Genomic DNA, 24,723 nt, shown 5'->3' with positions numbered 1-24,723 from the left:
TATCAGTACGGGGCTGGATGCAGCCAGAGGGCACAGCCAGACCTGGGAATCTGGAAGCGCTCCCAGTTACCCACATATGGTTGAAGCTTTATTGTCTGAAGGGCAAACTGTCCTGTTGACAGCAGGAAGCATGCAGGCAGGAAGTCTGAAGACAAGCAGAGCTAGGTGTGTGAGAGCAAGCACTGCCCTGCCCTTCCTGCTGCCTTCCAGCTGCCACGAAGGGGTCATGGAGAACAATGAGCTCTTTACCCCACTTCAGAAAGCACAGAGTGGGACTGAAATAATAATTCACAGCTCTGAGTTCCCTGTTCAGCAAGAACATAGGGAAGAACGACAAGAACTGGCCAAAGTGGTGAAACAGCTTCCACAGAAGGGGCAAAGAGATAAGGCATCTACAACCTAAGGAAGGGACGACTGGAATGAAATGCAGGGAATAGCAAGCACTGCAAAATCTGCACTGAGCTACCAGCCACAGGGGCAACAGACAGCCCAAGGAAGCACTACAATTCCCTTGCCCTCTTTGATGCTCTCTTGCCTCAGCGCTGGCTGCTATCAAGGGCCAGAAGGTAAGAGGCCCAACACCACACTCAGACGTTTTTGCAGATGATAAATAATTAGGAGCATTCCGAATTCGTAAGAGCATTTCACGGAATGAGGAAGCCGGGCAACAGGGCCCTTCTTGAAGTGGCATAAAATGTTTAGACTCAGCATGGAAATTGCAACAAAAGGGTTGCAAAACACGTGTGCAGCCCAAAATAAAACGTGAAGCAAGGAAGCGAGGCTGAGCGCTAGTACAGCACAAGGAGGGTGGCAGGGAAAGGGCACAGCTCAACCTGCTGATGTGCTTGGGAAGGAGAGGAGGCAGAGGGGGAGGGTAACAGTCATGGTGGAAGTGAGAAGGAAGGAAGGTAAATAGCTAAAACTGTGGGTCAGTGGGCTCAGTACAGTGCTGGGCACGCCAAAAGGGATTTAGATTATAGGGATATTGCAGAACAATGACGTCAGATTGCAACACAAAGGAAGAACTTCAAACATTCTGTTTAAACACAGATTCAGAAGAAAATCCCCACTTATTTATTTATTTATTTATTTATTACTGGATAGAGAGAAGAAAGTATTCGTTTTATGGATGTCCTCATTGTCTCGGCGTATTTATTGTATTCTGTTAAAATCTATTCTAAAATGAGTGGAAAAGTTGATCCTTCAGGCTGGCTGAACGTGCTACTGAGACCCACGGTTAAACCGCGCGGCTAAACACGAGTGCCATCGGGGGAATTTCTTCCACGTTTAGTACAGCTCCTAATGCGGCAGCGGAGCGGCGGCTCTCGGTGACACACGGAACCGTCAGCAGGGAAACACGAGAGGCATCCGGGCGGCTGAGCTGCCAGAGGAGCCGTCGGGTTTCAGTGCTAGGGGCCCCAGCATCAGCTCCGCAGCAGAGAAAACCTTGTATTTGCTGGGGGAAGGTTTGTTGGGGCGGCTCTGGTCGGGTCGTGTTGGAGGCTGCAGCCTCCCCCGCCCCGGGCGCTCCCGTCTCTTGGCACCGCCTCCCTACCGGGCAGGGCCGTGTCGGGGGAGGGACGAGTGGAGCAGAGCCGCGCTGCGGGCAGAGCGCTGCGGTGAGGACAGGAGGCGACGGGATGTTCAGCTGGATGGGGAAGCAGGGCGGCGGGCGGGAGCGAGGAATCGGCGGCAGCGACATTGTGCAAACGGTGACCGGAGGGTTGCGGGACCTCTACCTCCGCAAGCTGCTGCCACTGGAAGAGCACTACCGCTTCCACGAGTTTCACTCGCCGGCTTTGGAGGATGCTGACTTCGACAACAAGCCCATGGTGCTGCTGGTGGGGCAGTACAGCACAGGCAAGACCACTTTCATCCGGTAGGTGGCGGACCCCCACCCGCGCCCCACTCCCGGGAGCCGCCCCGGCTGCCAGCGGCTCTGCCCGCTGAGCCCCGAGCCGAGCCCCGCTCGCTTCCTGCGGGCTCCGCCGGCAGGGCAGGTGCTGGCGATGGAGCGGGGCGGTGCGGGGATGGGGATGGGGCTGCTGCTGGGTGTGCTCGGTGTTCTGCGGTTCTTCTGACAGCTTCCTGGTTAAGGAGGTTCTCTCGGTTTCACGTCGTGCTGGCAGTAACCTCGTTGGGTACTTCCTGTTAACTTTTCTTAGAACTGCCTACTTTGCTTTAAAAGAATATCAGTCATCAACGACCATGTAACCATATCTCCACCTCTTCTTTCTCCTAAGTTCATGATATGGTACTTTTGTCGTGTTTTTGTATCTTTCCTGGTCTGGTGAAGTTTGTGGGGATTTTAGGGACCTGGGAGTGCCTGCATTTGTTTTGGTGTGTTTATCTTGTGTTTCATTTTCGTATCTAAACATGGGCTGTGAGAAAGAAGGGCACAGGCTCTTTAGCAGGGTCTGTTGTGATACGACAAGGGGAGATTATTTCAAACCAAAAGAGGAGATATTTAGCTGGAATATGAGGAGGAAGTTTTTTACACTAAGGGTGGTGAGACACTGGAACAGATTGCCAAGAGAGGTGGCGGATGCCCCATCCTTGTAGATGCTCAAGGTCAGGCTGGATGGGGCTGTGAGCACTCTTATCTAGTGTGGGTGACCCTGTTCATTGCAGGGGAGTTAGACTAACTGACCTTTTAGGGTCCTTTCCAACTCAAACAATGTGGTGATTCTATAAAGTTTAGAATGCCACAGAAGAGGCTGAGAGGTCTTTGGGTGAAGTTTTGACCTTCTGTAAATGATACAAATACGTCCCTTTTAGTTCCAAAGGTTACCGCCTGTAACAATGTTTCCCTTTGCAATCTGCGGCTCCCTCCCTCCTACACTGCAGAACGCAGTTTGCCTTTGCTCACCTGCGCTATTTCAGATGTTTGCAGAGGCATTTGTGTTCCATTCCTGCTTGGCAGCTGTGTTTGAGCTCTGGGCCAAGCATGGCTCTCTGTTGGGTATTGAACTCCTGTGGATGCATAGAGCAAGTTTACTTGGAGCACTGTATTAAAAATAGAAGTGGGGCTGTCACTTAAAGAAGGGAAACTCAGTTTCAGGTTCCCCAGTGCTAGCCGAAAATCTGTGTTTGTGGGCTGGGTGACTTAGGTTTTCCGAGCATTTCTTTAACCACCCTGACCAATTCATTTTCACTGTTACTTGTGCTCACATGACAGCTGTGTTGGTGGTCTGAGTGCGTTTTCAGGTAAGCATTTGCAGAACAGGTTGCCCAGAGAGGTGGTGGATGCCCTGTCCCTGGAGACATCCAAGGTCAGGCTGGACTGTGGTCTGAGCACACTAATCTAGCTGTAGGTGTCCCTGTTCATTGCAGAGGAGGTTGGCTATATGGCCTTTAAAGGTTCCTTCCAAATCAGTGGTTCTGTGATAGATCACAGAACATCCCAAGTGTTCCTACATGGGTGATGAGAGGGCATGGGTACCCTGAAGACAGAACGGGCCAGAATACTGTGCACCTGAACATGTGCCACCTGCCAGCTGAATTGCTGAGTCATTTCATAGAATATATTTTCCCCTCCTGTAGAAGTTTGCCTTGGATGAGAACCCACATTCTTCCTTTATGAGCATTCAGAATTTCTGTCCTTTACAGGTGCCCATGTTAAGTACTGGGATTAAGTCAGTGTGATGGCCCTCAAGTGGTTCATAAGTGCTTTTGGTGCTGTTGCTTTGTAATTAACATGTTACCACTTTAACCATAAAATACTGAACAATAGGGCTAACTGGTATTAACATACAGTCTGGGTGGAGAAGGAAATTTAATTTCCAAGCATTTTAGCCTAATTTCCCAGAGCAGTGAGACTGCACTTGTCTCTGCTGGGGTAGGAGGTCTAAATAGACTTGAATCCTCTGGTAAACTGAAGTTTTGAAGTTGTTTTCTCATACTTCTTATTAAAATCTGTGATTGAATGGGGGAAGCAGTTTCTTTTAGTGCGTTGTGCCCTTCTGTTCCCCCATCTACCCCTTTCCTCCTGACCCCATTCAGGTAGATCACAGTGTGGTTTCTTCCTTTGCTGGGTGCTGGAGACCTCAGGAACCAAACACTGAGACCCTGTCAGTGACAAAGCAGTTGTTAGTGCTCTGCAGGCCAACGGGCTGAGCTCAGCACCAGCACCTTCCCAGGGAGCAGATAAGCATTCATTACATCAGGGTTTGCCATGGAATAGATAACACCTGTAGATAGCAACTGACTGAAGCAGGATGGGAAAACACTCTTCAACAGCAGCAGCTTATAATGATAGTATAGATGTTATGTCACGGTGACTGATGTTTAAAATCCAGTTCAGGGGGTGATTTTTCTTGGAAAAATGCTGTAACCTCTCAATATTGTTATAATTCTGGGCTTCAGCTTGTTAGCTTCCTCCAGAAGGAAGTTAGAACTTAACTCATTTTTCCTTTTATTTTATTTTTGCCGGTAGGCTTTTGGCAAGCAAACATTATTTTAAATCTTAACTAAAGCAACTTTTTGCTTCACTTTTCTTCATTTCATAATCAGAAGGACACGCTTGGTCTATTTTGGTGTTTGCTGTCACGTTCATATGTGAACCCATAAATCTGTTGTTCTGGTGAACATTCATTTCAGCTTTACTTGTGATTACCCAGCACAGTGTAATCTGATTTGGAAATTATCGTGAGAACTGCACGTTTTCATGGCTCAGACACATCCACCCAGTTCCTTCCACCAAGTCTTCATGGAAAACACTCATCTAGCAATGACCACATGTCCCAGGAGACAGAAATGGTCAAACAAACTCTGACAGCCCTTCTTTTTTTTTTCCCCCTTTGAATACTGCTGATACTCTTCACACTTGGAACAATGCAGAAACCTCCTGGTTTCACTGAGTAAGATGTATTATATTAACACCATTTTGTTCAGGTAACTGACAGTGCTGACAATTCAAACAGCAATACCCAGGACCAAGTGGCTTGTCTGATTGTTTTTTTTTTTAATAGGGTGGGAGAGTGGCTGAGCGCCAAGAGCTTATCTCCATGTAAGCTACTTGGCACTGTACCTGTGCAGCTTCTGGAATGCTCTCAGAGTGAGCACTGCTTCAGAGTGGCAAAAGGAGGGACAGGAGAAGAGAATGGTGGTGTACCAGAGATAGGTGTCGTAACTGCAAATCTGTAGTCACTTTCTTTTCCACAATGCGTCGAACTTGCAGTGTGATACATTTAACTTATTAACATCTCTTTTAGAAGCATAAGAGACCAAGTGTTGTTTTTTTCTTTCTCGCTTGCTTTCTTGCATTTTTTTTCCTACTGCTTTCTTTCTCTTGCATTCTTCCATGCACTTACTGTGATGAGGAAAACCAGAAGTGAATTCCTCAGCTTGCCAGCTGATGATCTGACTGTTCTCAGAGGTATTACGCAGAGGTGAAGATAGCAAACTTCCTTCTGTTTACTTCAGCGAGAGCTGAGTTCTGAGAAAGTTCCCTGTAGTATCCTGTGAGCAGTTGGGTGTATGGCAAAAAATGGGCTGCATTATTTTTTTGTTGGGGTTGACAGGGAGAGGCCTTTTTAATTTCTTTGTTACTCAAACAAAATGGAAGCACAGAGGTTGCTTCTAAACTAAAGGAGGGGAGATTTAGTTTAGATATTGGGGAAAATTTTCACTCAGAGGACAGTGAGGTGCTGACCCAAGCTGCCCAGGGGGCTGTAGGTGCTCATCCCTTGAGGTATGCAAGTGTAGGTTGGTTGGGGCCCTGGGCAGCCTCATCTGGTGAGCTGCAGCCCTGCCCTTGGCAGGGGACCAGATGATCTTTAACATCCCTTTCAACTCATTCTGTGATTCCATGACTGTATGAATTCTTGTACTGCAGCAAACATTTTATGTTAATTTTGTTGTGTCCTTTAAAACAAACAAACAAAAAAACAGTGAGGAGGATTTGTGGTATCGTGTAGAATGGGAGGAGAGAAGCCTTAGGTCAGTCTCTCCATATATCACACTGCAACCTTGCCCACTACTCATCTGTCCAACTAGCCTGTGTTTGTATGTTAGCGTGGCTTAGCTGAAGCATGCAGACTTTAGATGATTATCAGCATCCGCCACCGTGAGTAATCTTTGCTATCTCTGGAACCTTGTGAACTGGTTTCCCGGAGTTTGGCTATAGATCTGGCCAAGGGACGTAGACAAATGGTTATTAGTGCAGCAGAAAGGTTATAGCCCAGGTGAAAACAAAGGGAGAAGAGCAAGTCCCTTGAGTCAACAGGATGTCTGCTGTTTGATCCAGACTGTCTTTGGGGCACTTGCTATTTTTAAACAGTCTTCCTGTTAATCTTTTTGAACTCCCTCTGGTGAAAATTCCCCAGGAGGACATATGGTCACGGATGCTAAAAATCCAGGTAGTTTCCTGTGCTGAAATCACACGCGATACAAAGATATTTGCAGCTCTTCAGCTTATAGGAGGCTGCTCTTCCCTTTTGCGTGGCTGGGTGAAAGCGGTAGTTTCATAATGAGAGGAAGTGTGATATAGTTTGTACCGCCAGCACTCAAGATCTTGGGGTTTATTTTAGGCTGTCCTGATTCTGGATTTGTGTCTGTGAGCCAGTGCCTTAATGGAAAATACCTGCCCTGCAAAGTGCTTGCTGTCTGCTGAAGAGCTGCACCAGGCACAGCACTAGCTGCTGGTTGGGACCCGTATTTGGAAGGAGCTCATGCCTTCCTGCATTGTCACCACTACAAGAGTCTGGCTTCTAAAGCACAATCTTTGAAGTCAGCGTGGAAGTATTGCAGCTTTGTTCATATTTGTTCTATGTCTCAAATACAAAGCTATTTTGAATTTACATGATTTTTTTAGTACTGAGCTGAAAAAATGCATGTTGAAAATCCTGAAAGGTGCATGATGCTGTCAACTCTTTCTGAAGTCTGCAAGTGTTGTATGAGCTGGCAGCCTCATGAGCAAGCTATGAGCTTAGTCTTTAGTCATCTAAAAGAAGAACAGTACTGAAGGTTCATCACCAATGCCTGCCAGTTTTATGATCGTTTCTGATTGATAGCAGTGATCCTATTATCATGGAGATGTCCTAGCCTGCATTTGGATCCCCAAACAGATGTAATAGAATCATCAAATCGTTAAAGTTTTGAGGGACTCTTAAAGGTCATCTAGCCCAAATCCCTTGCAGTGTATAGGGGTGCCTACATCTAGATCACTCTGTGTAGAGCCCGGTCCAGCCTGACCTTGAGTGTCTCCAAGGTTGCCCACTCTGGGCAGCCTGTCCCAGTGCCTCACCATCCTTACTGTAAAAGACTTCTTACTTATATCTCATCTCAGTCTCCCCTCTTTTAGTTTGAAACAGTTTCCACTTGTCCTATCACAACAGACCCTGCTAAAGACTCTGCCCTCTTCAAGATGTGATTCCTTGTGATCTTGTGGGATCTGGGACATCTCTTGTGTGCATTTGATCCTGTGTGATGCTTTTCATTGTGGGTCTGGGAGCTTCCTGTCAGGTCTTGGCTTTCTGTATCAAAATTGGCTCACTGTCTGCACGGTATCTGTATCTCTGAGCAGATTGCTTGCAGGGCATGCAATATCATTTCTGTCCAACATTGTCTGACCTTGTGCATCTAGGATGATTGTTACTTTTGGCTCTGAAGTTCCGTGGGTCTAACTTATTTAACAACAATTTTTTGATACACAGACCAGAATAAAAGCCTCACTCCCAAATAAAAGTAGGTATTTTGTTTCCTAACTGTGTTGTCTCTTCCTGTGGAAAGGTGAGTTGAAGTTAGTAAAAATCCTGTGTTGCAGCAGAGTTCATTGAACGGTTAGATCTGTCAGCAAGCTGATGCTGCGCGTGTGCTGTGTTTCAAACCACTCCCTTTCAGTACTAGAAACACTTGTAATGGCTTGAACCATGGGCAAAAGAAAGTAATGTCTTTTAGTGTAAGTTACAGTACTATGATCTTTGTTAGAAATATCCATATGAATGACTCAGCTGCTGCAGCTGAGGAAATACTTTCCTCCCTGTTTTTGTAAAGGGCCTGGCTTTATCTTTTTTCCTACTTATAAAAAAACTGGAATTTGATCTTTTTAACTTTTCCTAGCTAATACAAACAGTGAAATGAAGATAAAAATGCAATTTTTATGGTTCTGTTGTGTTTACTGTGTTTATGACTCTAGTGTGTATATCCTTAGGAATTTTCAAGGGCACTATATTTACTTACTTTCATCTTATTTCTCAGTCATTCATTCTGTTACTTTATATATTCTCCATCACTAGATACCTGCTGGAACAAGACTTCCCAGGCATGCGGATTGGTCCAGAACCCACCACAGATTCCTTTATTGCTGTGATGTATGGAGAATCAGAAGGAAGTGTTCCAGGAAATGCCCTGGTTGTTGATCCTAAGAAGCCATTTCGTAAGCTCAGCCGGTTTGGAAATGCTTTCCTAAACAGGTGAGATCTGGTTGTTTGCTATCTTTTGTTTTTAAGTCTCTATTTCTACTTAATTCCACTTTCAAGCATCGGTATTGCTTGCCAAACCTTTTCTTCTGTATTCATTTTGAGCAGTGTGAAATAAATGTTCAAATAGGAGCGATTGCTTAAAGCTGATTTGGTTTTAAGATGTCATGCCAGCTGGAACTTGGGATTAGTTTGGTCACAAATTCCCCTGCTCAATGAAACATAGATAAGTACTGTTATTTAGTACTATATTTATAGTGCTTATAATAGATAATAGACAAATACTGTAATTTAAAAACTATCATCCAAAATACTGAAAGATCTACTTCTTTTGATACTGTCTTGATACTGTCTTGTTCCTCTATACTGATCTCATACATTGGAAATTTTTCAGAAACACTTCAAAGTTGTGAATTGTAGGGATATCTGTTAGAAGACCTGAGAGAAAGTGATTAATTTTGATGACTGGAAGCTGGTTTTCAAGCACTGCAGTAGACCAGGATGATAGCATTATCTTCTAGATACTCACTGTGTATTTACAAAATCAAGCCGAGTTGTTCAGGGGCTGTGAGTGTTGCAGTAGATAGCTTAACTCGCTATCTAAATATTTCCAGTTAGAAGTTATTAATAACTTTGTCCGTATTGTGTGAGTAATCACCTTGTTTTCTTCCTGTGTTTGATGGTGGTTGGACATGGAGGTCTACTTTTGTGAGCCAATTAATCTAAATTGGTTCTTTCTTAACAATAATCTTTCCTGTTTGGCTGATAAATGCTGGAATATGTGTTAAAAGTTTATCAAGTACAGTTTTATCTCTTGCAGTGCATATTCACAAAAGAAAGTTAATAGCTGCTTATGGTCAGCTTGGCTATCAGTTTTCTGAGAGATAATATGTGCTGTGTGAAGCTGCAGTCAGCTCCAATTTTAAGTACTGTTCTTGGGGTCCCTTTCCTGTGAGATGACTTGCTAAGTCCTGTCCTTCCTCACCACTGTGCTCTATGAAAACAGCTAACAAAATCATACCATGAACAAATAAGTACTTACACTTAATGTGTAATAATGCTATGTGTTTGTTTGAAGGAAAGGGTACTACGTTTGGTTTTTTTTTACTAAACCATCAGTCTAGCTCATGGTGTCAGGTTCGGAATCATATGCAAGCGTAGGTTATTTACTGGCTAAAGAGATGTATGTGCAAAGTATCTAGCTAAATTATTCAAGTACTTTTGGTGACTGTGATATTGTTATACTGCAGTGCTGTAAGCAACCTTATCTTCCCCAGTATTCACATGAGCTCCTTTGTCTTTGTTTTGCAGCAGCAATGCAGTTGCCTGTTTCCTCAGCACCACCCTCAGTCTGCTGCTCTGATCATATTGCTCGTTATTCAAAACTGGCATCTCATTTCTCTTTCCTACTTAGTTGAAAATGCCTTAAACTTCATTATAGTATCTTCAGTAACCTCCATTGTTCTTACATTGCTTTCTCATGGCAGTCTTTTATTTGATTGTCCAGTTTTTCTTCTGTGGTAGAATGCAAGCTTTGCAGAGGCTGGATTACACTGTGAACTTGTCAGTATAGTCTTCAACCACTGTCCCATAATAAGATTAAACTATTACACAAATCTCTTAAAAGCAGTTCATGATAAAGGGAGGTGAAGGGTTTTGTTGCTGTTTTTTGTTTTTGTTTTTTGTTTATTTTTCCAATCATGAGTTGTCCCAGAAGCATCAGAATGATTTGGGTTTTTCATGTGAGGCATTCTGAACTTGTGGAAAATGTAACTCTCAGAGGTTATGTGAGTTACCTATTTTTCATAATACCACCACTGAATTTGTGTCCTGTCACATAGATAGGGGATTATTGCTCAGAGCACACTGTCTGTAATTTAAACTTCTGGTAGTACAGAAGCTTTTGTTCTGTTTGTATGAGAAATGCTATTTATTTACACTTCTCTGCAAAAGCCATTGCAGAAGGCTGGTAAAGTGAAAGCAATCACCATTAACCACTGCCAGAGCAAGTGAGGGCTGACTTGGCAGTTACTTCAGCATATTTTCTGCATGGCTTTCCATCTGCTTCCCTTCTCTTTTGAATATCTGAATTTGGGTGAAAGTCAAAGAACGTGAGCCTTTATTTCTTGTATATGCCCATCTGGATCCTAGCAAAATGTTTGTTTTATATAGTTTTTGGCTTTCTAAATGTTACATGAATGGACCATGTTTTCATCTCTTTGTTTAGTTTAGTTTTGGAAGTGTGGTGACAAAAATAGGGATAAAGGGGTTCACTTCAAAAGATTTTCCCCCTTTTCTCCTTTTCTCCTTTTCCCCCTTTCCCTTTCTTTTTTGTTGTTTAAGATCTTGAGTCTTTCTGAAAGCTAACGCATTAAGGGGAGTTCTCAAGGTACAATTTATATGTGAGCTAGAGCTCTTTGGTAATACTTGTTTCTCTCCACCTTGCTGGCAGGTTCCTCTGTTCTCAGTTGCCTAACCAGGTGTTGAAGAGTATCAGCATCATTGACAGCCCAGGCATCCTCTCAGGAGAGAAACAGCGCATAAGCAGGGGTGAGTTGCAGGAGCTGAAAATAACTGAGCACATTCTCTACCAAAGACTACCAAAGTCTTTAATATCCTGATTCTGGTTTGCTGCTTTGGACTCCAGTTTTCTTTATCCTCCTCCTTCTCCCCTTCTTAATGTAAGAGGAAGTGATGATTGGCAGCATTCAAGTATCTTCTACCACTTTTGTAACAGTATGGAAGAAAACATGAAATATTCACAAAATGGAAGCATCGTTATGATCAGCCATTAAAAAAGTGAGCAAGTGACAAAATTCAACACTGTCAGGGATTACCAAGGAAGCAACAGAGTTGATGGGCATGTAGGACAAGACTGTGTTTCACTCCAGGGTCAATTTCTGAACAACATGGTGTGTACCTTATCAATTGTTTTAATGGTGTAATTGGCCTGCCCTTTGATACAGTAGATTTTCACCTAGGCAGTGCAAAATCTTAAGTCTAAGTCCTTCTTATCTGTTAACAGAGTTTCAATTTGACTAGTTTACATCTCATCAAGATGTTTTTCAATGTTAGGGTTTTTCTCAAATACATAACTTGGGGTAATTCTTTAATAAAAATGCAATTCTGCTCAATGCTGTTTAGCTTTAGCCAGCACGGCTGTACAATAATGAGGTTTGGGAGTCAGCATTCCTGGTGTATCTGCATGTTGCTATATGGAGCTTTTGTATGGACTTACTGCATGCTGTTTTGATTAGGCAATGTTGTACTTGCCTTGTGTATTAAATATTTTGTAGTCAGATACGTTTCCTTTATGTGACTTCCAAACTGCTCATGCAGATTTGATACTAGTGATTTTGTAGACCACAAACTTGATTTATCCTGTGATGCTGCACTGCACAGCCTGTCTGAACAGCTTCTAGAATGACTTCAACATAAACTAAGTAAGTGTAATTTAGTGCATTTTGAAGTTTGAGTTGTTTAGATTTCTGTCTTAAACCGAGGAATACAGATAAAAGCAGATTCTACTGAATATTCTCTGTTGTCCTTAAATATGCTCTATCAGACAAAATTCTGTTCCTAACTGAAATAAGGTGACAGCTTGTGCACTTTGCTGTTGGAGCTGCCGTTTCCTTTCACTGAAGGTGGTTGCAGACTTTGACGTGGGCACTCATTTCTTAGCTTCTCTGGAAAGCTCCAGGCATACCAGGAGATTCTTTAGCAGAATTTCTTTTCTGACAGCTTCAGATTTTTGTATTTTGAAATTTTACTGGGTTTTAATTTTTGCTTGTTTGTTCTGTTTCTTTTTTTAATTTTGATCATCTTTTTATTTCTTATTAAGTTTGAGTTTTGCTAATGAAACTTGATGCTATTTTCTAAAGGATAGACATAAAATATGATTTTTCATAATCTGACAATGGAATGTGACATAAAATAACACCACAGAAATATTATTATTATTGCTTTCTATCCTGTACATGATTGGTGCTTATTCATGTCTGAATTTTTCGGTTAGGTTTCTAGAGGAGGAGTCATGGAATCATTGGAATGGAAGGGACCTTTAAAGGCAATTTAGCCAAACTCCTTTGTAATGAACAGGAACAGCCACAGCTAGATCAGTGTGCTCAGAGCCCCTCCAGCCTGATCTTGAGTGTCTCCAAGAACGGGCACCCAGAAAGTTTAGCTTATGTCCTTTCTGGTGGTGTTTTAGCATGCTTGATGGAAGAATATAAACCATTCTTAGGTTACAGGACCTCAATTTTCACTCTTTTCACCAACAAGTAAATATCAACTTTTAATTTTAAAATACAGGAAAAAAGTGAAGGGACTGCAGAAATGCAGGCAGCACATTGCTTCTCAGCTAGTTTTATTTATAGCCTTGGAAAGCTGACAAAGTGGCCAAGGATCTGATTGCTTTCTGGAAGATCAAAAATGTACTGTGGGGACAATATTCAATACTATCTTTCTTACAGATGCACCTTTCCTGCCCCTTTTGTCAGTAGGAACATGTGCCCAACGCTTCCTGCCTGTCAGTTCACTGTCTGTTTAAGTGACTCAATGAGAATGTGCAGATCTGTGCTGGCATTGTCCCATCAGACAATGGCTGTCCCTATGCTGCTGCCACCCCGTGAGTGCACAAGGAGGTTATGCAGCATCACTGGGAACAAAAGCTGATTTCAGACACAAATGTGGGTACAGTCTGCAATATCTGGAAGGAACAATGGGTGTAAGGAAAGGAGAAAGATGAAGCAATGCTGCCAGGGTGTAGGGAGGAACTGCTTTGTGAAAGGGAGGAGAATTTGATTAATGGCTGCTAGAATTGTTGTCCTTAGCAGGATTAAAGCAATTAGTCAGAAAATTCAGTGGCATTTCCTCTTGTAGTGTTCAGAGACCACGCCTTGATGATTTTACTGCAAATGCCATTGAATGCATGGTGACAGAAAAGGAAACATACATTTTTCTGTCTGGGAAGCTAACTGGTACCAAAACCAAAGGCAAAGGTTTAAAGAAGCATGGGGAAAGACATCATCTGAAAATGCTTACTTTGCTTACTTTGCATTTTTTAGAATCAGAATTAGTAGATATTTGTGATTTTCTCAGTTCTGTGTTGTCTCTGAAAATGTAGCTGGATATTAGGAAAGGTGATGTGTGTAGCAAAGCACTGTGTCAGGCTTTCCCTGCAGTGATACACTGTAATCCTTGGGATCTGGCTGCCAACAGAAATGCAGATTTTCATTGGCATAACTAGAAATTCATTCCAGGACAGCAGTGTTAGCAAAAATAAAAATAAAAAAAAAAATAAATAAAAAAAAAAAAATGCATCTATGTGTGGGTCTGAGTGGTGTTTGAAAGAGCGGGCAAGTTTATGTGCATGCCTGTCTCATAACAAGAAAAGAGCAGTAGACTTTTCAGACAACAGCTGTTGCTGTCCAGGTCCAGAATTTGTGTGCTTGAAGGCTTGTTTTCATAGCAATTGCTCCAATATTCTGCCTACCCCAGCTTCGTGAAGTGGATGTTTTCTCCAAACATGGAGGTTCTTCACTGCAGCATTCATCCAAGAGTTACTTGTGTGCTGCTGCTGCAGGAACACCAGCCTCAGGGGTGGAAGGACTGGATGCTCTGCCTGTCCCAGTTGACAGAGGTTAGGTGCCACCCATCAGGTTCTCCTGGATTGTTTTCTGAGTTGGAGAAACTTTGGGAGATGGCATTAGTAATCATTTACTTTGGTCTCCAAAGGGAAAGTCTGTCATTTGTCTTAATCTTTCTTACCGACCAGCACAGCAAATTGATCTCACTTGTACTGCATGATGGCATAGCTGTGGGGCTCGTGACTGTTGTGTCTGGGGTTGATACTTTGACCTCTGCTGGTGATACATGAGAGTACATGTTCATATCAGTGTTTGCAGAGCTGGTCAGCTCACACAGTATCTCCAACTTTTTCATCTCATACACATCATTCTGTTTTGTTCCCTGTCACCCTGCTGAGCCCCTTACAGACATCTGACCCTTGTACCTGTGCTGGAGGCACTGGCTCCACCCCACCTGCAGCTCAGGATGAGCTGAAGTGTTCTGCAGTGCTGCTCATATGTTGCTGCTCTCCTCCATCCCTTAGCTGGGTATGAGGGTGACTTGTGGCTTTTTAATATGCACTTGCAAGTAGATGTAACTTCTGAGACACCCTTAATCTGTATAAAGTAGTTGACAGTTGTCTCTGGGACAAGCTTCAGAAGAAGTAGCAGCAGTAGAGCATCAAAAGGCTGAGAAGCATCTACGCTTCTTTCTGAGAGGAAGAGTTGGGATGGAATATCAGTTCCTAGTCAGAGTTTGCTGTTCCTTACTGAAACAAGATGGGTCACATGCATATCCAGCCCAATACCACATCATTTGAGGTGAGAACAGACAGTATGTGTCACTTCCAAATAAAAGGCTTCCTGAATGCTGCTTCATGTGTGGATTAAACTACCAGCAATATTTATAAAAGCATTCAGACAGATGTTACAAGCAATCTTTCCTTCAAAATATCAACAAGTCAGTTTCAAATGATCAAAAAGGCCACTGCTGATTTGCATTCTGTGACCTGTCACATCCTCAAAGCCATCAGCACATCACTTGTGAGTTGGATTTCAGAGTTTACTGTGGCAGAAATAACAGCAAGTGTTGCAATGAAAAGCAATAGGAGGTTGGAAATGGTTTTTAAATCCGAAAAGTTTTGATTGGTGACTTAGATTGAAGTGTTGCACTTGCAGTTGTTAGTACTGATAGATGGTGCTTCCAGAGTGACTGACATTAACAGTGAGAGGAGATGCTGTCATAAAAGCCCCGCTCACTGTCCATGCTGAAATCAGAACCTCTGGAAAGAGACAAACCTGAGTGTAAGCTGGTAACTCACAGCAGCACGAAAGATTGTAGCATGGGTAATGGATGACAAGGCTGAGGAAAATCATGAGGGCAGCTATATTAACAAAAGCTGGTAATAGTGAGACCTGTCTAAAGAAATGTAGGATACAGCTGTACTGACCTCACTGCCCATTCTCTTCCAGTTGGTCCACAACCTCTTTTTCTCCAGGGAGATACTGTGATCCCCTTCTTCTACACCCCTACCCTACATTCTCTGAGACTCTCTCCTCTGAGCAGGAAAAGTATAATAGTGTATTCTTTCCTTAGGCTATGACTTCTGCCAAGTCCTCCAGTGGTTTGCTGAGAGGGTCGACCGCATCATCCTCCTTTTTGATGCCCATAAGCTGGATATATCTGATGAGTTTTCAGAGGCTATAAAGGCATTCCGGGGCCAGGATGACAAGATAAGGGTTGTGCTTAATAAGGCCGACCAGGTGGACACACAGCAGCTGATGAGGGTCTACGGTGCACTCATGTGGTCCCTGGGAAAGGTGATCAACACTCCAGAGGTGCTGCGGGTCTACATTGGCTCCTTCTGGGCACAGCCTCTCCGAAACACAGAGAATCGCAGGCTCTTTGAAGCAGAGGCACAGGATCTTTTCCAGGATATCCAGAGTCTCCCTCAGAAGGCTGCTGTGAGAAAGCTCAACGATCTCATTAAGAGAGCAAGACTCGCAAAGGTAAAAATGCTGGCTAAACTAACTGAGGATTTTTGTACAGTGTGTGCTTTCTCACCCTTTCCAGTCTTTCTCTACACAGTAGAGAATCAGTAAATTGACTGAATGTTTTGTTTTTAAAGAAAGAAGATACAGATGAAAATAGGAAATAAAGACTTGTACTGGGAAGCCTCCCTAACATTAGAGTTGGTCATTACAATCAGATCATTTCTAGGTATTTCTATGTAACATAAAATAAAAATGGGTGAAGGTGAATAAAAAACACAGTGCTTATGGGGCATGCCTATCAGACAGCTCAGGAAGGAAAATAAGCCATATATCTGCGGGACAGCAGCAATGTAATTCTTCCGGTGTCATCTTTCTGCCATCTGCACTGAACTTTAATTATTTACATTATTTAATTATTGATTCAAACATCTTTACAGTATTGCAAACTATTTTTGTTCTATATTTCTATACCACTCTGTTCTTAGGCCCTTCTTAAACAAATTTGGGTATGAGACCTTTTTTTTTTTTTTTTTTTTTTTTTTTTCCCTGTGACTCACTTTCCCATTCTGATGAGAATTCTTCTTATCTTTAAGGAACATACTTGCCTATTGGCACACACAAGGAAAGCTGTTAGTGCTTGTCAACTACAGACGTAATACTTAAAAAAAAAAAAAAAAACGAAAAACCACACAACAGAAACGTACTTTAAACATGAGATCCATAGAATAAAGACATGAGTATTCCTTAAGATTATTTATAAACTGTCTTAGAAATATCCCTGTTTAATTGATTCTGTCATTCTAGAGAATATTCATGTCTTGTCTATTAAAAAATGTTATGGTTCTATGCAAAAGATGCTACTTCTTTGTGCTGCTTTTTTTTTCCCTATTTGTAGAAATGCTAGTATATCTGCAATAAAAATACATGCATTCCTTTTAGATAATAAACAGTATTGAATGCATACAATCTATACAGTCTATTTTTGCATAGCTGTTGTTTTGTTGCATAGACTGGAAATATGCATAGATTGGAAACTCAAAGAGTTCTGCAAGTATCCATGTGGTTTAAGATTTGTTATCCTAAATTAATGCCTTTACTTCTATGATAGAACGGCTTAAAATTTCTCCCTCACACTTTGCAAGGCAACCAAGGCATGCTGTTACTGTGGCATACTGACTGCTCTGTCATCCTTTTGTGGCTACATAAATGTAGACTGTATGTACTCACTTGTCTCTGAGTGAATAGGTAGGAATACATTGTTACTTCAATTAGATAGCCTAACCACTTAACATAGTGGGATTACCCAAGCCATTACCAATTGCTTCTCACAATAATTGGCAAGACAAGTAAATAGCATTACAGCTCTCCACTACTGACATGGATGGACCATCCAGCTGGTGCTGTCTGTATCCATGAACATAGTGTCAGAATGACACCTCTGTACAGATAAAATGCAGTGCAATGCTCCTTCTTAAACTGCACTCAATTTTCATTTTCCCAAGTGTACATCTGTATTTTTTAAAATGCAGTTAATTTCATTTTTACCTTAAAAGGGTGCTGAAAACAGCAAAATCTATTTGACACCTCTTTCTGTAACTGTGAGGTTCCACAAACAACTGTTGATAATGTCCTTGAGGTATCTTAGGGAGTATATCTTTATGTTTAATTTTGTGACCTGGGTGAAGAACATTAATGTTGTTAAGCTTAGATAAGCAGTAGTATTGATTTCAACTTTGCTTCTTCTTAGGTACATGCTTATATCATCAGCTATCTGAAAAAAGAAATGCCCTCTATGTTTGGAAAAGAGAACAAGAAGAAGGAGCTGATCAGCAGGTTACCTGAGATCTATAGCCAGCTGCAAAGAGAATATCATATCTCAGCAGGGGACTTCCCTGAAGTCAGGAAAATGCAGGTAAAATGATAGTTTGCACTTACTGAAATCATATTAATTTTATAACAATATTACCAAATCAAAAAAGTTAGGACAGAGTGGCTTAGCATGGTAGTTTGGAACCTTCAGGCAAATGGCAAAGGAGTAACAGAAGTGACAATCGGTCACTGATGTCAGCATGATATGGAAGCAGCACAAAATGAAAATGAAGGATAATTTCCTTATCTTGTCCATTCGCTGATACAAGACTGTAGAAACTGCCTTAGGGACTGAGAACTTCTGACCTTTTAGCCAGTATTTGGTCTCTTGTGGCAGAAAATACTGAACATTTCTGAAGATGCTGCAAATAAAATTGGAGTGTCCTAAATATGGGTATTTATATTGCTTTTGCATTGTTAACAGATGTTTGGACAGATGAAGATATCTGTAGTCACACATTATTCATGTTCACCTTCCTCTGTTCTTGCTGTCGCTGATATTGTTTGCAAGTAATTAAGGCATTGTATTATGTGAGAAGTGTGCCTTAAAAGCTTTTCAGTTTCTTTTCCTGTCCTTTAGAGATTGTATTATGTGAAGACAAAAGATAGAAGTTCTTAATTTATACTTATTTTGTTAATTTTTAAATATGTTTTCTTTTTTTCTTTAACTTTGTGTAGACTTTCAGTCACTTCCTTTAGAGAAGTACATCTGTTGTGTTATCAGTGCTTTTCCATTGATTATCCAAACCTTAGTTTGCAATCTTTTGATCTCAGATCACTGGCATTTTATATGATGTTTGAATTAGAAGTTAACTAATCTTCCAAGCTGATGAACTTGAGAAGAGGAGCTAGTTACAGCTGTGATGAAGAATGTTTTTCAGATGGGCATTTATATGTAAATCCCAATTTATGTAGGATATTTAAACTACTAATCATAAAAAGTGATGACTATTTTCATCTGTCTATAGGGATGTACAAGTTTCTTTTATGAATCAAAATACTTAACTTAGGAATCAGTTGTTTGTGTGAGGCAGGAACTTGTAGATTTAGCACAAGATTTTTACAGGCAAGATTGCTGAGAGGTTTTTTTTATGTTAGGTTTTAGAGGGGGATTTGTATGAGACAAATTGAGTTTTTCTTTTCATCCCTTTGCCACTTTTGTTCATGATAGGAATTTAGAGATTACTTCTCAGTTGGGGTATTGAAACAGTTTGCACACTGCTTTATCAAACTAATAGTGTATACCACTGAACATCAGCAGCAGATGGCAGTAAATGTATACATAAGAGACCACTTCTTTACTGAGGAAAAAAATAGTGAGAAAATAGAAGATATGACCTTTGCTATCTAAGGTGTATTGCACATCATAGATCTAAACTGTTCAGTTGCAGCAAGCCAGGTGACTGTGCATAAATATTCATCTGATTATGCATAAAATTCATCTGATTATGATTGTGCATAAATTTCATCTTATTTCAACCTGATAATTGTTGGATGGAAATTTTTCCTTTGAGAAATCCAACTTCTTTGTGCACAGGTGAAGTTGTAAATTGTAAATGTAATTTCCTGGAGAAACTCATACACTTTTGCAAAATTCTCAGTATATTTGATCCATGTATTATTACATTTATGATACGTAGCATTCACTACACTTCTCAAGACAAATTCCAGTGTCAGTTATGGGAACTACTTCAAAATGTTATGGGTTATTTTCATTTGAAATCCATTTCCTATCATTTTCGTTGTATTGGAAGCTTTTTCTATCTACTGTCACCAAAACCTTTTTTATGTCTTTGACAGGAGCAGTTGGAGTTGTGTGATTTCACTAAATTTCACTCTTTGAAACCAAAGCTAATTGAAGCTGTGGATAACATGCTGGCCAACAAGATTGCCTCCCTGATGAGCCTAATCACCCAGGAAGAGAGCAATATGCCCACAGAGATGGTACATGGTGGGGCATTTGATGGCACGATGGCAGGACCTTTTGGCCAGGGATATGGAGAAGGTGCAAAGGAAGGAGCTGATGAAGATGAGTGGGTTGTTGCCAAAGATAAACCTGCTTATGATGAGATTTTCTATACTCTATCACCAATCAATGGCAAAATATCTGGAATCAATGCAAAGAAAGAAATGGTGACTTCCAAACTGCCCAACAGTGTTTTGGGTAAGATCTGGAAACTTGCAGACTGTGATGGTGATGGGATGCTGGATGAGGAGGAATTTGCATTAGCAAAACATCTTATCAAGATTAAACTGGATGGATATGAACTGCCTGGCACGCTACCTCCCCACCTGGTGCCACCATCTCACAGGAAACCATTGCAGACAGCAGAGTGAAAAATACAAGGGAAGGATGAGGCTTTTGGATATATTTCAACAAATGTTTTGAAGCTACCAACATTTTAAATTAGGCTGATATTTAAACCCTCACAACATTTCACACACGCTATTGAAATCAGAAGTGTAGTAGTCCCTGCTGACCATCACTGAAAAATGCTTATCCACAAGTGCCTTGTATAAATCTATGATAATGTGTGATGGTAAGGTGATGTTGCTTCTATATCTTGTTGCCTCTACAACCATAGAGCGGTGAAAAAAATCCTATTTATTGAATAGCTGACCATCACCAAATGTAACCACTTAAGCAACCACAAGCTTCCCCAAACTGTTTATTTTAGTTAGTGCAGGGAAGCTCTAAATGTTTCATTCACCTGCCCGTGCAAGGAACATTTTCTATGCTAAAAGCATTCTTCAGATGTTAAGCATCTCTACATTTGAGAAAGGCAGACATGAAAAGAAATTTTTGTTTTCATTATTCCTTATTTGGATTGGGAGTACAGAAAAAGAGGAGTTGTGGCAGGAGTCTTTTAAGAAGTGCTCAGAATATGACTAGACTTGTTTATGAGCAGACTGGTTTTAAAACTTCAGTACTTAGAGCTATAAAGTACAAAATATATTTCAATCTGTCATCACTGTGTCTTATCTAAATATCTGCTTCTTCAGATATGTACAGCACTATATAGTCAGTATTATTGTTGAAAGAACAGAATCTATTTTCTTCTTTGGCTTCAGAGTTTCTTTTGAGGTTTCAGTTTATCTGTACTGCAGGCAAATTCCTGAATATTTCAAAGTGAGAGCAGAATGCTTTCATAAGTTTAAAACAAAACCATAAACTGGTTTTCAATGAAATAAAGCCTTAGATTCTGTTTAGAAAGAAAAGCTGTGTTGTTCAAAGTCAGCATCTTCAAAGTACCTTGAATTGTATCAAAAGATTTTTGTGGGTATTTAATTCCTATTTACAGGTATTTATACAGGTATCTGTATATATTATTTTATATACTTTTTTTATTTCTTAGGGAAGTTTTTGTCTTTATCTTTTGCCAACATATAGCTGTCAGCAACCAAAGAGAGATTGGATTGATATGGTGGCAGATTTGAGAGATGGAGACACTTAAATGGATCTTTACATCAATTGAAATAAAGTTGTAGACTGGCCTCTCCAAATATTATTCTTTTGTTGGAAACAATCCACAGAAGGAATAGATGCTTAGTAAACATTCATTTTTCTAAACACAATTAAAATGTTGAACTGATTTTTATCAGTACCTTAAAAGAAGTTAAATTTTGGCCCTGTGAACTTTAGTCTTTTGGGGAGGGCCAGTTCTTTTTTGGAGTCACACTTTGCAGTCAGGCTGGGTCTATCAATGGGAGAAAGAACTGACTTGTACTCCACCATCTGTAGTATGAAATGCCCTGCATATCAAAGGTACTGTAACTTCAAGCATTTTTAATTTGAGTCTCAGTAAGGGGCAGCAATAGTGCCTTCTGAGATTGAACAAGCCAAAAAGTGTTTCAGTGTCCTTGCAGCAGTACTGGGGAGGAAAATACTTTGAGTGTTGTGTCCAGGCTTGTATCAAAGATATCCTGGCACAGCTGACCATTCTTGGAGACTTGTTCTCTTTCATTTGTCTTAGTTTTGTTCTCATATCATTGAAGTACACCATCTTTATTTCTGTTAGACCTATGTCAGAAGCCAAAGTAGCCTTTGTGCATCCCTGGTTTCTTCCATAGAGCTCTGAAACTTTACTGCGAACCTCCTTTATTTCTGCAGAATAACCCATTTTCTATGTAATTTATTTTTGATTGAACAAAAGGTATCATATAGACATGGCAAGGGTGTTTAAAGTCAGGCTGCACTAGTACTAATGATTTGTGCAATAATGACCCTCCAGATCAGCATTGCAAGGGCAGTTACAAGAGAAAGAAAGAAAGGTTGCATGTTGTGACTACTGTAGAGTGTGAAAAACTGAAGAGATCTGGACAATTGCTGATTTTTCAACTCTGTCTCACCTTGTTCTTCTGCTGTACAGGATTCCAGGGTAGACCTGTGTTTGAATTCCTACCACCTGTAGCTTCTAAGAGTGATACAGCAAATGCATTGGAGCCTTGTGATCCCATGCCAGTAGGAATATCCTCCTGCAGTGAAGGGAGAGAATAGTTTCTCAGTGATTTATTTATTTTTTTTTCTAGTTTTTTTGGTAGTAAAATGGAGAATACTGCATTTTCTTCAGACTCCGCGAGAATGTGCTAATTTGGATTAGAGGAGACAAATTCAAATGTGTCATTTTGATGAGTTAAAATACTTTGCTTAGATACAGTTGTAATGGTTTGCTCTTTTCCTGAAAGATTTGAAGGGGAAGGGGAATGCATGAAGCATATATAGTGGAAGGGGTGGATTTGCTCTGTTGACCTGAAGGAGTAGATGTATGCCCATAAATATATATGCAGATCTGTGGTGCCGTGTGCTGGCATCTTAACAGAGGTCATACTTAGTTGATAGAAATTCAAGTTCATTTCACTTGGACTTTAAACTGCAATTTCTTGCACAGCTAAACCAATTTAGTAAGGTGTTGTTGCTGAGGAGACATAATCTGAATAGTGCTCTGCTGAGTTAGTGAGCCAGTGTGCGGAGTATGAGAAGGAGGGAAGGGAGCAGGATTACCTTCTCCTGAAATTGTGCTCTAGGTAGTTATTGGGAGCATCAATATTAGATCACTTTTATTTCTTGGTTGATGTTGTTATTAATCTCTGCTCAAGAAAGAACAAAGTCCTGGACTTGTGGGTCATTTTATACTTAGGATTTTGATTACATTTTTTGTGAAATCATTCAAAACTGCCAAGAATTCATCCTGTGAAATCATTGTTTTTGGTGTAGCCTGCTTCTATAAGCCGAAGTAGAGACTGCTGCTTTTAGATCTTCTCCATCTGTTCTGCTACAGTTGTAATTCCCGACTGTAATTCTGTTCCTGCAGAAATCAGTTAAGTATTGGGTGTAGATTGGAAGAAAAAATGTGAGATAACTGTTCAAAACTACACTACAGGACAGCAAAAGCTTTTTAAAACAGTGAAAGGTTGAAAATGATGAGTTTGCAAAGATCTTTAGATCGGGATGAGGTCCCAACTGTTAGTTAGGAGTGATGAAGAACCTGGTATAAAAGCAACAGTATCTGGTCCCTGACTCGAAACATCATGTATTTACAGTACTTGAAATGTACCCTCTTTCTTCTCACTTCCTTCCATTCACAACATGCACTTGGTTTGATGGCTCTTTGTATTGTTGGAATTCAAGCAAAGAATTTGAAGTATATTAGGTATGTATAACTTATGGAGAACATGAACATGAATTTTTTCTACTTCACATTGCTTACCTTTTCTAATACATTTGTTAAATACCCTTCAAAGGCACTTGTTTATTTTTGAGGGAGCTTGATCTGTGCAGAGTGTTTCACTTTGTCCAGTTAGGCAAACAAAGTTCATTGTTATTGCACTTTTATTATATAATAAATTCCTTGCAGATATTGTAATATATTTTAATATGCTTTGTAATCATTTTTAGGAAGTGATGATAAAGAATGCTGATTTAATAAACTAATATTGAACTACCTGACATGTTTATTTGTATTTTTTCTTTCTGAAAGATGTAACCTTTCAGTAACCAGATTTTTTTTGTATTCTTCTACTTAGGCACAGTAGTTATTTGGCAAGCTGTTTCTCACCTCAGTTTATGTATCCACAATAGGTTGTGGTTATTCCTCTTCTGTGTCCTTGAACTTGTTGCTGAAAATACTGACTACATCAAGGCTTGATTCCAGAATCTAAATTTATATTTAAAAGGAAGAAGAAAAAAACAGCATTCCAGCACATATCGCTAATTAGCTTTTTATAGAGTAATATAATTTTGAAGTTTCTCAGTGTCTAAGTGTGGGATTTTCTTGAAGTCCAAGGTTGGAAGATTAAACAATGGAGAGGTAACTTCCTGTGCAGATTGAAAACTCAAAACTTGAGATGGGGGAGGTGTTTCTTTTGACTTAAGGAGGGTACTCACCTTGAAAAATAGTAATAGAATGGATGATAGTTAAGCAAAAGTGTTTGTTAATATGTTCTTCCATACTGTGCTACCTACTGCTTATAAACGGCTGATTAAATCAATAGAACATTAATGCTGGGCTTAAATAAATTCCACCTGCCTCTTTCCTTCCACCTATATACGTAGGTTTGAAGCATCTCAGATGATGAGATCTATGCCACCAGGATACTATGGTTCAGCTACTGCTCCTATTTGCAGCAACTTAGATTTGATAGTAAGTTAAAGAGCTTTGCAGGCAGGTGGCAATATTAATGCTGGCAAGCTGTGCTGTTCTGCTTATGGTGATCACGCCGTATGTCACATGGAGAAATGTTTCATGTGCGAACAGTATGCTGTGTATTCCTTGAGGTTACAATGTTGTTCAACTGCAGTAGTTTGTATCAGCTGTTCCTTTTAGAAAGTCAGAAATAGTTTGGAGAAAATGATCTTTAATGGAGTTGAGATG

At 40.7% G+C, this 24,723-nt stretch overlaps 1 protein-coding gene across 2 annotated transcripts; it reads left to right on the top strand.

Annotated features, from left to right (window-relative positions):
- Positions 1 to 1,407: 1,407 nt before the first annotated feature.
- EHD4 (EH domain containing 4) lies at positions 1,408 to 23,798 on the top strand. Of its 2 annotated transcripts, none has more exons than XM_015864509.2 (6): positions 1,408 to 1,879; positions 8,238 to 8,414; positions 10,873 to 10,970; positions 15,585 to 15,997; positions 17,730 to 17,894; positions 19,652 to 23,798. In XM_015864509.2, the coding sequence occupies exons 1-6, from the start codon at positions 1,641 to 1,643 to the stop codon at positions 20,186 to 20,188; spliced, it is 1,629 nt and encodes a 542-aa protein (XP_015719995.1). In that variant the 5' UTR covers positions 1,408 to 1,640; the 3' UTR covers positions 20,189 to 23,798. The 2 variants fall into 2 exon arrangements, with proteins under 2 accessions (XP_015719995.1, XP_015719996.1); XM_015864510.1 differs by lacking the exon at positions 1,408 to 1,879 and adding an exon at positions 2,237 to 2,254.
- The last annotated feature ends 925 nt before the right edge of the window (positions 23,799 to 24,723 follow it).

This window comes from Coturnix japonica, chromosome 5 (genome assembly GCF_001577835.2).
Source record: "Coturnix japonica isolate 7356 chromosome 5, Coturnix japonica 2.1, whole genome shotgun sequence".
NCBI lineage: Eukaryota > Metazoa > Chordata > Aves > Galliformes > Phasianidae > Coturnix > Coturnix japonica.
Note: the sequence above shows the minus strand (reverse complement) of the source record. Positions and strands in the feature narration are given on the sequence as shown.

Coding starts and splice junctions, on each gene's coding strand:
- EHD4 (XM_015864509.2), top strand. CDS start 1,641: ATGTTCAGCTGGATGGGGAAGCAGGGCGGCGGGCGGGAGCGAGGAATC. Junction 15,998..17,729: donor AGAGAGCAAGACTCGCAAAG/GTAAAAATGCTG, acceptor GCTTCTTCTTAG/GTACATGCTTATATCATCAG. Junction 17,895..19,651: donor CTGAAGTCAGGAAAATGCAG/GTAAAATGATAG, acceptor TGTCTTTGACAG/GAGCAGTTGGAGTTGTGTGA.